The sequence below is a fragment of the Sinocyclocheilus rhinocerous genome, unplaced genomic scaffold, assembly GCF_001515625.1.
Source record: "Sinocyclocheilus rhinocerous isolate Xijiao unplaced genomic scaffold, SAMN03320098_v1.1 scaffold565, whole genome shotgun sequence".
In the NCBI taxonomy this organism is placed as follows: domain Eukaryota; kingdom Metazoa; phylum Chordata; class Actinopteri; order Cypriniformes; family Cyprinidae; genus Sinocyclocheilus; species Sinocyclocheilus rhinocerous.
The window spans coordinates 594063-605654 of NW_015646384.1; the positions used below are offsets into that span (position 1 = coordinate 594063).

Consider the following 11592-nt stretch of genomic DNA (forward strand, 5'->3'; position numbering starts at 1 on the left):
ACGTGGTAGTTCCATTGCTGTCTATGGAGGGTCAGAAAGCTCTTGGATTTCATCAAAAATAACAGACTTTTCATTTTTGGGTGAATTATCCCTTTAAATTTAGAATAAATCAAAAGAGCCTGACAAAAAAAAATGAACGTCATTTCATTGACCCGTTAACATTTGTGTTGTACCCACCAGACATCTGATCATAGAGAACTTCATCCCACTGGAGGAGAAGAACAAGATTGTGACAAGAGCTACTTTTGATGAAGAAGATGACCTTTGGAAAATGACCCCCATCACTCGTATTCAAAAGTACAAAGACTTCTTTTGGAAAATTGAAGCTGAAGTTTATGGCCATTAACATCCTTCACTATAATGTTTCTTCTTTCTCTTTCTTTTTCTCAGTGATCAGCAGATGATGAAAAGGCCTGTTTCTGCAGTGGGCTACATACGGCCTCTGAGTCAGCATGCCCGTATGGCCATGTTGATGCGGCCTGATGTCAGATACAAGGTATGCTGACACTGTTCCCATAATCCCCTGCATGGCACCACACAAAGGCTTCGGTTACAACACTCCCTCACTCTTTACAATGACACAGATGAGCTCAGGAGAATCCTTTGCCTTCATCTTTTTACATTCTCCCTGTCCGTCTTCCAGGCTGAGAATATCTTGCTGCTGGAGTTGGACCTGCCCACACGGACCACAAAAGACTACGAGGGGCCGGTGATCGCACCTAAAGTGGCTGCGGCTTTGGAGGACGCTCTGAGGGAGGAGGACGAGATCCAGGTGGACGCCTCTGGTCTTCGTGCCAGCCTGGGCTCCAGTCCAGGCCTCAATGCCTCAGCTGCTGGGTTTTCCAAGAAACCAAAGTCAGGGTGAGAAATTATCCCTCCAACCTCTTCCCTTTTGTTTATTTCTCACTTCTTTGTTCATCCTTCCTTAATATACTTTTTCGTTTTTCCCCACAATCCTCTCACAGCCGCCCAAAAACTGGCAAGAAGGTGAGCACTCCAACTTCAGCTCACAGCCCTTTGTCCGGCTCAGCGTCCCCTCTTTACCCACAATCCCGAGGCCTCGTGCCAAAGTGAAAATAGTGAAAACCTTCACTCGATTCAATCTTGGTGTGTTATCCGAACCCACCAATCGGTCCTCATACTACCTTGTTTTTAGATGTCGCTTCAACATCCCGTTTATAGCACAAAAAAGTTACATTTGGCGATCTTTAAAGTCTTAAAGCTCACCGCAATATAAAGTTCCACAGATTTAGTTTGCACTCAAGCAAAATGTTATGTGTTTTGTGTGTGTGTGAGGCCATTGAGATAGCAGATGGTCTCGGAATTGACCGTCGTGTTAGTTACGTCATTGTGGGAATGTTTTTGTCTGTGTCCAGTTGTAGGATTAACAAATTTCTCACATAAAGTAGCTGGAGATGAGATTTATGCTGGTTTGGGCCACAAAAGAACTGTATTGTTGTTTGACGAGAGAGTAAGCACATTACATCATTGGCTAAGACCCAAAACAACCTCTAAGCCTTTCTCGAAGAGAAAGCTTTGACTGGGGGAAGGGCCCAGAAACACACACTTGACCGGGTTGTCATTGCTGTATCCAGTAAGGAAAGGAGTTGGGGGTTTAAAAGTCATTACATACTAAACATATCAGGGTTCCAAGGTGCCTTAGATTCTCTTTACATACAGAAGTTTGGTCTGAGAGTCCCTTGACCTGATAGCTGGACAGTAGAACCTGTAATCCACACCAAAACCCCTGTGGATGGTTCCTGAATGCTTTGAATTACACTACAAGTCTGTTGTGTTGGGCAAGCTTGTATTTAATGTTCACGGGGATCTGTAAACAAGAGTTTGACATGAGTAAGTCTTATTTCTGTTGAACTGTCAAACCTTGAACTAGTGAAGGTAATACCATTGCCTGCTGCTACTGTAGGGTTCTTTTACCCCTTGTGTCATAGCATACGGTTTATGTATATTGAGACATGTTAGTAAATAAATCTGCATTATCATTGCAGTTGTATTAAAATCCAAAATAATAAATGCAGTCGAGTAACATTTTAAGGCTGTTATTACCATACTAGTCGGTTTTATATTTAAGCAATTGTAGATAGTTTTTAACAGTCGTATTTTCTTTGCTTAGATTTATATGGTTTATTTTTGAATATGTATTATTTAAAGCTGTGTACAAATTTATTTTTGCATATGAGATTTAAGTATCATTTATGTGATTCACTGCGTTCTTTTGTGTTGAGCGAAATACGTCATCATATAGTAAACGTACAGCTTTTGGATTGTCAGAATGTGTACTGCAAATCCTAATGCTGGTCATTGAAATCAGTGTGAATTTCTTAATTTAAATATGCATTATCTAATCGATATTAATGCTGCCACTCCTGGCTGTATTAATGCATAAGTCATTAGTTGCTGTTACGTTATTTTTGAGGTTTTAGCATGACATAAGAACATCTAAAGCATTATAGGCAAAATAAAACTGTATGTCTGCAGTCTAATACTCCACTTTCACCTTCTTCTATGTGATGCATGAGTTCAGTGCTAATAACCACACTGAGAAAATCATTTTAACGTTCACAGATTTTGTTTTGTACTAAAATGTTTGTATTTGAGTTTAGAATGCAAATGTCCTCAATGTGTTAACCATCTTTTAATTAAAGGATGATTATTATCTATTTGAATGGTGTAAGAGCTGTTTTTTCACCCATTTATTCTGCTTGCATTTTTATTCCACCCATATCACAATATGACTTCAATAAGTAATAAAAATAACCAGGACTTTTTAATGTGTCACCTGAACCTTGTCCTGTTCCATGTTATGGTAGCATAATGATCTTGTAATCTGAAGCATTAGCTTTCAATTCTTGTTGCGATAAATAATAGTATTTTTTTGATGAGTCAATATGATGTTCAGGGGGCCTGGAAACCATAGCGGTGCCCCTGGTTAAACGTCCTAATTCTGGATTCTCCATTTACAGTAAATGCCAGTGTTCAAATTATGCATTATTTCCACTTAACAAAACACTTAAGTTTTGGAATTTCAGTGACATACTGCAAATACACAATACACATTAAATGAACAGAAACAAAAGTAATATGCTGTCCGGTGTGCAAACTCAAACTTTATTGAAGGTTCTGTCACCTACAAGCACACAATCATTTCAAGCAAAACCTGGTAGATATGCTTGTACGTCAGATGAGTAAAGACTTTCCTTGTGATAATATCCTGCATTTTATGGGCTACCTAAGCATTGGTCTCCTCAAGGAGAACTAAAGGAAAATGCTCCTGAACTGATGAAATGTGTAGAAATCGAACCTGGGATCATAGAATTGCCAGATCCAACCATTGTATGCTCAGAATAGTCTTCCTGTACAGAGATCGTTTTACCACCACTGAGATATATAAAAAGCAGATCATTTTCAAAATTTTTGGTCAAAAGATAGAAAGGTCCTAACATTTTGGTCTTTTTGTTCTGTGAAGGAGTTTAAAAAAACAATAACATGAAATAAAATGTTTTTCTAAAGTATTCCTGAGTAGGGCCAAAGATTCTGAGCACAACGATTGGAATTCGTGAAAAATACCCAAGTGCTTCATATACCTTGAATTTTTGGTGATTACCAATAAATAGAATTTGACTAAAAATGCTTCTCTATATTTTCACACAACCTTTACAATATTATTTGTAAAGCTTGCGATATGACACAATGATTCTGTAGTAACGGGGTGCAAAAACCATGTCTGCCTTCATACGAGTGTGGAATAAAGTTACAATGCCGCGTCAAATGTAACGCTACCAGCAATGGTAATTGAAATTGCATGATAAAATGCATCATACACCTCAAACTCCAATATTGACAAAATGCGGGTGCGCTACGGCAGTACACATGCAGACGTTATTCAGTATTTTAGAGAACACAGTAGAGGCAAGGTAAAGAGTTCAACAGTGGAGGGCCAACTTTGGGGTCTTGTTGTAAAGGTGCGGCCACATTAACGAAATTTCGCAGGCAAAGAAAGGCCAATGTCAGAACAGAAGTCACTTTCAAACCAAGCAGTTTTTTAAGTCAACATGGCAAACTCGCGTTACCAACTTTGACGAAATCTGCATGAGGAACTTTTTCGTAATCGCACGCAGTGTTGGGCAGTAACGCATTACTTAGTAACGCGTTACTGTAATTTGATTACTTTTTTAGTAACGGAGTAATTTAACGCGTTATAATTTTCAAAATAGTCAAAAAAGTTACAAGCCGAGGTCTCTATACGTTACTGCCGCGTTACATTGCTGACAGAATGCAGTGTTTTATAATCTAGAGATTGTAAAAAGGATGTAGCACACGCACTGTTGAGTCAAGTGCCAGTGGATTTGAGACCTGCTCCCGCGAGACCCGACGCAACAGAGTGAAAGATGGACGAGTGCTGCTGCGGGCGGGTAGACACTCGTGTGTGTGCGGGATGCGGGAGAATAAAATGATTCACGGGACTCCCGCAATATAGAAATATCTAAACATAAAATATCTAAAACAAATAAATTGTTATTCATCTACTGCACAAAAGAAGTAATATAAAATAAAAAACGATTAACAGGCGCAAGTGTAGGCAGAGTTTCTATTTAGGCTATAGCACTTTAATAACAAATATTTATCGGGAGAGTGTATGCTGGGATTTCATAAATTTAATGGAGAAAAAAGTAACGTAACTAGTAATGTAACTAACTATTAATTACTTTTGAAATAAAGTAATCAGAACAGTAATGTGATTACTTTTTAAAAAGGAGTAATCAGTAATTTGATTACATTTACAGAGTAACTTGCCCAACACTGCTCGCACGAAACTCCAATCGCGTGAAGCACCGTTCACACAGAAGTCACTTCAAACCAAGCTGCATACTTTTGGTTGTGGGGAATTCGCTTGACCAGCATGAACATGAGCGAAATCTGCGTGAGGAACTTTTCCATCCTTGCGCAAAACTCCCAGTCGCGCAGATTCCTATTGAAATGACTGGATTTCACCAAGCTAGGGTAAATGTGACCTAAAGCTATAAAAAAAAAATTCAATCCACCGTGTCAAACTATGCCACTTCCCAAAGTGATGCTACTCTAAAAGAGCTCACAGCAACAAGCATTTCCCACAGGGACAATGTATCGTATCGTACACTTTGATCATCTCAATCGAGGGGAAAACTGAATTAAAAAAGAGCTGCATGAGCTCAGGCGACGTTGATTATTCGGGAAATGAGCTCAGTCCTTCAGTTCCATCTCTGTACATCCCGAATCAAGGAGCTTTGCTTCTCAAAGGGATATGGATATCATGATGTCATTAATTGAGGACTTAATTGTCATGCAAATCCAGTTGAGAGGAGGAGGAAGAAGAGAAAGGCTGTCTTTTTTTTAAAGAAATTGTCTTAGCGCTACACCGCACGTATTATCTCTCGCCACGTCTCATTTCTCCCTGTAATACAGCAGATACATCTTCAGGGGTTCAGGTAACGGGAGTCTTAGAATCTTCTCCCTCAGAATATTAACGGGAGGCTCTGCACGAGCGCAGCCGCTTTTGCTTTTCTCCTCTTCGGTGCCGCATCCTTCCTCGTCCTCCTCGGGCAGGTCTTCTCTCACTCGGCGACAACCCCTTTCCTCTTCCTCCTCCACTTCCTCTTCTTCCTCTTCCACCCCTCCAGGGTAGTTGCAATCGTCCATGGCTGTGGGAATCATGGAGTCGTGGAGAACCACGGAGTTGACGCACTGGCGGTAGAAACGGCGGCAGAAGCGGCGGCGTTCGAAGCGGGGCCCGTAGCGGTGCATGGCCCGGGCCCCTGGGAAAGACACCCGTCTCTTTGTGCGTCCTTCCCCCATAGCAATAGGCTGCCGCAGAGTGTGGCGAATAGCAATCCGGGACAGGTCCTGCAATGTCCGCACCTCAAAAATGGCTGCAAAGTAGAAAATGAGGAGGAAAGCAGAGATATTGTTTCCTGTTTAGCATTTTTTGAAGTTTAATAATACAGGGTTTCTGCAGGATTTATAATTGAAAACATTTCAAATATTTTTTTAAACCATGCAATGTAAATGTCTAGAGAGTATTTTTGTCTTGTTTTCCAGTTCAATATTTAAAGATTTTTAAATGAAGATACATTCAGTCAAGAATCAAAATGACATAAGATATAAAGATAGTCCTGTTTTCTGTAAAACTGATCAAAATGAAGTAGATTTATGATTAAAATAAGAACAAACATCTGCTAATGGGCTCAGAAACTGAGCACACAGATACCACTGGCAGATATTTGTTCTTGTTTTAAGCATAAACTCACTTCATTTTGCCTTTAATTTTCATTTAACTTAAATTTTTCAAGACTTTATTTTATATTTACATCTCAAGTAAATGTATCTTGATTTAAGAATGTTTCTTAATTCAGATATAATGTTCGATATTTTTATAGTTTTTTTTTTTTCTCGGTGCTTGCCAGATTTAATGCCATTACTTTAAGACTTTCTGCTCTGATTGAAGAACTTTTTAAGGCCTTAATTTATGGAAGGGGAAAGTAAGACTTTTTACAATATCACACAATTTTTCGTCCATGTTTTAATTTTAACATGAATTGATAAATTTTTATTTTTCAAAGATTAACTGTTAATGCTTTATGCCTTCATTTGGTAGCACCATTTTTTATGTTTATATAAATATATTATTGCATACTTTTAGTTTTGTAAAAAAAAAATAAAAATGTTTTTAGATTTTGAAAAAAAATTGTAAATCATCACATTTGATTAAGTAGTCATAATTACTAATAGAAGAGAATGAAGGCCTCTTCACACCAAGAATTTGTAACAAGATTATTGTAAATAATATATTTAGGTCATTTTGTACTGCGATCACTCTGATGGTATTTCCTTTTTTCCCAGAACGGAATAAGTCTTAGTGTAAAAATATAAAGGATTCACAACTTCACAAGGGGAAAAATGATTTTGAGATTAAAAAAAAAAAAAAAAAAAACCCTGGGGGGCCTGTTTACATCAACGATAACTATATAAGTGTCCACACCAACAGACAATAACATTCTATTTATTATAAATGTGAACTGTAGTTTTGTTGTGGACTGCTTTAAATGCTGGAGCAGGAGCTCTTAAAATGTTAATGTTAACATTTATGTTATTATGTTAACTTATGTTCCTGTGGCTCAGTGGTAGAGCATTGCGTTAGCAGCGCAAAAGGTAGTGGGTTCAATTCCCAGGGAACACACTTACTGGTAAAAATGTATAGCCTGAATGCACTGTAAGTTGCTTTGGATCAAAGCGTCTACTAAATGCATAAATTATTATTTTTATTATTATTAAAAGTTGAATTCTGATTGGCTGTCAAAGTTTTTTATCATTCATCAGCTGGAGAAAAATTGTTATGAAATTGATTCCAACAATATCGTATCTCTGTGTTGTTAATGTTATAGTTGTGTAGAGACTTCACTATTCTCTTAGCATGGCTATTAAAACTCTATAATTATAGTTATTGCTACATTTATAGTTGTGGGTGTGAATTACCCTTTACACTGTAGTAATGGGTTGTATTTTGTATGACCGCATGTAAATGATCAGAGATTTGCTTTAATTGGGATATACAAATACTCATTGGCCTTGGTGTAAATAGTTTTGGTGTGAAAAATCATTTGCAATTAGTGTCCTTGTTTGTACTGGACTCACGTAAAGGAACGCTCCTAGGTCTGCCATTGACATTCTGTTTGGGCTGGACGAGCGGGGCAAAGGTCACAGCGATGATTTTCTTGGTCTCCCAGGAGCTCTGACCTGTGCGGGTGATCTTGGTCAACTGCAAAAGAGTTTCTAATTAATTACACTAATTACACATCATCCCATGTGAATACTAATTACACTTGTGTGTACGGTGTACATTGATTTTGTGTGAGTAAAATGCAAATACATTGAAATAAAAAAATGGGACTTTGGGACACCATGAAATCAAAGTATTCGTTTTATGGCTTCAATGTCTTTTAGCTTTGAAGTCATACATTTCCTCATTTATTTTTTAACAAATACAAACGTGTAAACTTCACAGTCTTTTCCTCACAGAAAAATGGGCCAAAAATATTCAATGCTCCTCTTGCACACATGGTCTTTTCCAAATATTTCCCAATAAACTGAGCCTAAAGCCATTCTATATGTCAGGAAATGTCAACACAAGAAAGACAACTAAATTCATCAAACCACTTCTAGACAATTAAAGTCTCCCTTAAAACCTGCTGTGCAATAAGAACACATTAACTTGACCACCCACCTTCTCCTCCAGGGGGAGAACTAAGATCCCGCCAACCTTTAGCAGGTTCTTCATGTAGTTCTCATACTCTTTCTGAACTCCTGCTCCACAGTACACCCTGTCATACTGCCAGCTCTCTGGAGGGATCTCCAGACAGTTTCCCACCACAAAGGTCGGCTCACAGAACTCAAACCTGTGGCCATTAAACAAAATCAAGTCATTAAAAAAAATGGACAATTAAAAGCATATGTAAAGCTGCATCCCAGGAAATGGCTCACTTGTCAAAGCTGTCGCTGGTTTTAATAAAGTGGTCAAGTTTCTCATATGCATAATCAACCACATCCGCATGCAGTTCCACACCGTGATTCACACCAAACGGACCTGGGGACAGAATGACAGATATGTATATTTATATTAAATATGTATTTTTAGGTAAACTATCCTAACTACTTTTAGGTAAACTACAAATAAAAGTGAACTAGAATAAAAGCATAACAAAAAAAAAAAAATCGTGAATTGGTTAAGAAATATATAAACTCAAGATCAACTAAAAAGGTTTGAGGGTCAGTAAGATTTTTTTTTTTTTTCTTTCAGTTTTTAAAGAAATGATTACTTGTAGTCCACAAGGGCACATAAAATTGGTCAAAAGTGTCAGTGCAGGCATTTATAATGTTACAAAAAAATTCTCCAAATAAAAACACACACAAAAAAAAAAAAACATTGAGCATTTTGAACATTGATAATAACAATAAATGTTTCTTGAGCATCAAATCAGTATATTAGAACGATTTCTGAAGGATCATGTGACACTGAACACTGGAGTAATGACTGCTAAAAATTCATTACATTTAAATAAATTGCCTTTTGAAATATTAAAATAGAAAATAACATTTCACAATATCACTGTTTTTACTTTATTTTTTGATCAAATAAATGCAGCCTTCGTGAGCCTTCATTCAAAAACATTTCAAAAATCATACCGACCCCAAACTTTTCAACAGTAGTTTATATTCTCTTAATGTAAAGTTTTAGCATTACACAATTTCGTTTCTCAACTAAATGTATCTTTTTAAAGATGTTTCAATATTTTTACTTGAAAACAAGACAAAAATACCAATAAATAAAAAAATTTTTTGCAGTGCAAATACACTCACCCAGTATAAGGCCCACCATGGTGCTGAGATAACCCGTCCCACTGCCCAGATTGAGAAAAGACAGGCCAGGCTGCAGGTCCAAGGCCTCCATCACCTCCGAGTAGATGCATGGAGCAGACAGATGGAGGTTTCCATGCCTCCAGGCCAGGTCTTTATACGCACTGTCACGGTACTCCTCCAGGTAATAGTCCGCTCTGTCAATGGCTCTGAAGGCCCTCTCCACCAGTTCTGAGCGGATGTAATGGGCCTCCTTCAGGTTGTCAATCAGCTCATCGTTATCCTCACCCGCGCTGACGGCTCCACCCATGATGACAGCAGAAGAGCTTCTAAAGACAGTCCTGAGGTGTGCCTGTCACTGTCTGGAGGGAAAAGCAAAACATCTCAGAGCAAACCCAGAGTAAGTTGACAATAAAATGGTAGAACGATCTTATTGAGCTTTATACTATTTACACATAAACAAACACAGAATCTGATATATTAAATAACAAACATGAAGAATTCCTAATCGGACAACAATATATATATACAGGTGCATCTCAATAAATTAGAAAAGTTCATTTATTTCAGTAATTCAACTCAAATTGTGAAACTCGTGTATTAAATAAATTCAATGCACACAGACTGAAGTAGTTTAAGTCTTTGGTTCTTTTAATTGTGATGATTTTCAAGCAGACAAAGCACATGGGTAGCTGACACATTACATGCTTATGGACTTTTTAAAAAATCCAGAATTTAGGCTCAAATTTAGATGAATGCATATGTGAAAGTGTACATTTTTGGTACTGTTACTGTTTATCATTTCTTGTAAGTTTTGTACCATTTCAACCATTTTATTCAATGAGTTTTATCTTAATCCATGATTATTTGATGAATAGAATTTTAAAAGAACATTTATTTGAAATATAAATATTGCGTCACATTATAAATGTCTTTACTGTCACTTTTGATCAATTTATTGAGTACTTGCTGAATAAAAGTATTGATTTCTTTATTTAAAAACTAAAAACTTACCCCATATTTTGTTACATTTTCCCTACATTTACAATTGTGATCAGAAATACAACAAATACTTTAACTTTTTTTTTGTTTGTTTCAACTGGGCTATCAATGGAGTAAAATAAATATATAAAATAAATGTGCTGGGAAAATATGAGCTTTTAAAAGATACATGCATAACAATTATAAAATAGCATTGTTCAGTATTGTTTGGTTTAATATAGATTTTAACAAAACAATAGCAGGACATGTTAACAATCCACAAATATGTTAAATATGACAGACTTATCATAGGTCAACTTAGGTAACAACAAAAGCACCACAGACTAAAATATCAGAAATGCAAAATGGCTGGCTGGTCGCGTCTTTTACTTGCCAGATAAGTTTCAATGAGACATTCTATCTCTTTGTCATTTAATCTAACAAATGAACTATTGAGGTCGTGATGGCACCCGTCAACTATTTATAACGAACAACCGTTTAGCATGTGACACCACAGCACTGTGTTTGACACATGGAACCGATCATCACATTCAGCAAAACAGTGGCAAACCAATCGCGTTACATGACACGAGGAAAAACACATCTGTAAACACAGAGCAGCGAGAAAAAGTAAACGTATTCGCGCAAAAATGACGCGCTTGTTGTAACCCAGTAACCGTCATATGTAGGTCACGTCTATTATATGCATTTAACAACAGTTAACTGCAGTCTGTCTATGCACGAGGAGAGGCTTTACACAACCACCGACATAAACAAAAGAGTCTCCGCCACACTGGCACTCATTGCCGCTGCGCAGTCTACATCATCTTACCGTGTGATTTCGGACCTCAGCGGTTGTCTCGTGCAAACCAGCAATGTCCATCGATTAGTTACATTATCGCGTATGTCGTGTATTTGGATCCGGGCACAATAAGGTCTAGCTTGACTGCGAAAAAATTGATGCGACGTAAACATAAACCAGCTGACGCACTGACGTCACACGCACAATGACGTCAAATGCATTGTCGCTGCATTTCGTGGAGATTCGATTCACCTTAGTGACTCGATTCTTTTAAATCTTTTCACCAAAAAGATTTGTTTAAATTGAGATTCAAGCGTTGGTTTGTTTAAAAAAAAAAACTTACCAAACACACATGGCATTTAAAAATACAAGAAAAAAGGAGAAACAATAGTAGTGGTTGAGTA

At 37.4% G+C, this 11592-nt stretch overlaps 2 protein-coding genes across 2 annotated transcripts in view; one reads left to right on the top strand and one right to left on the bottom strand.

Annotated features, from left to right (window-relative positions):
- The window catches only part of LOC107707741 (kinesin-like protein KIF3B), a gene marked incomplete at its 5' end in the record, with an annotated part of 8483 nt that extends 5812 nt beyond the window's left edge, over positions 1-2671 (top strand). Inside the window, 4 exons of the mRNA XM_016511829.1 lie at positions 181-297; positions 391-496; positions 644-861; positions 966-2671. Of these exons, the coding sequence (XP_016367315.1) occupies positions 181-297; positions 391-496; positions 644-861; positions 966-1074 (550 nt within the window). The remainder of the gene's footprint in view (positions 1-180; positions 298-390; positions 497-643; positions 862-965) is intronic.
- A 2379-nt stretch (positions 2672-5050) lies between these two features.
- Positions 5051-11376, bottom strand: LOC107707759 (protein-L-isoaspartate O-methyltransferase domain-containing protein 2-like). The gene is made up of 6 exons (XM_016511859.1): positions 11219-11376; positions 9409-9767; positions 8533-8635; positions 8276-8447; positions 7687-7810; positions 5051-5924 (listed from the first exon to the last, which is right to left on the bottom strand). Exons 2-6 carry the CDS (start codon positions 9713-9715, stop codon positions 5440-5442), a joined length of 1191 nt encoding a protein of 396 aa, XP_016367345.1. The 5' UTR covers positions 9716-9767; positions 11219-11376; the 3' UTR covers positions 5051-5439.
- Between the last annotated feature and the right edge of the window lie 216 nt (positions 11377-11592).

Bases quoted from the DNA above. Each gene is read 5' to 3' on its own strand.
- LOC107707759 (XM_016511859.1), bottom strand. From the start codon at position 9,715: ATGGGTGGAGCCGTCAGCGCGGGTGAGGATAACGATGAGCTGATTGAC. The intron at 8,448-8,532 runs GTGAGCCATTTC...TAATGGCCACAG, and splicing joins ACCAGCGACAGCTTTGACAA to GTTTGAGTTCTGTGAGCCGA. The intron at 7,811-8,275 runs GTGGGTGGTCAA...ACTCTTTTGCAG, and splicing joins TTCTCCCCCTGGAGGAGAAG to TTGACCAAGATCACCCGCAC.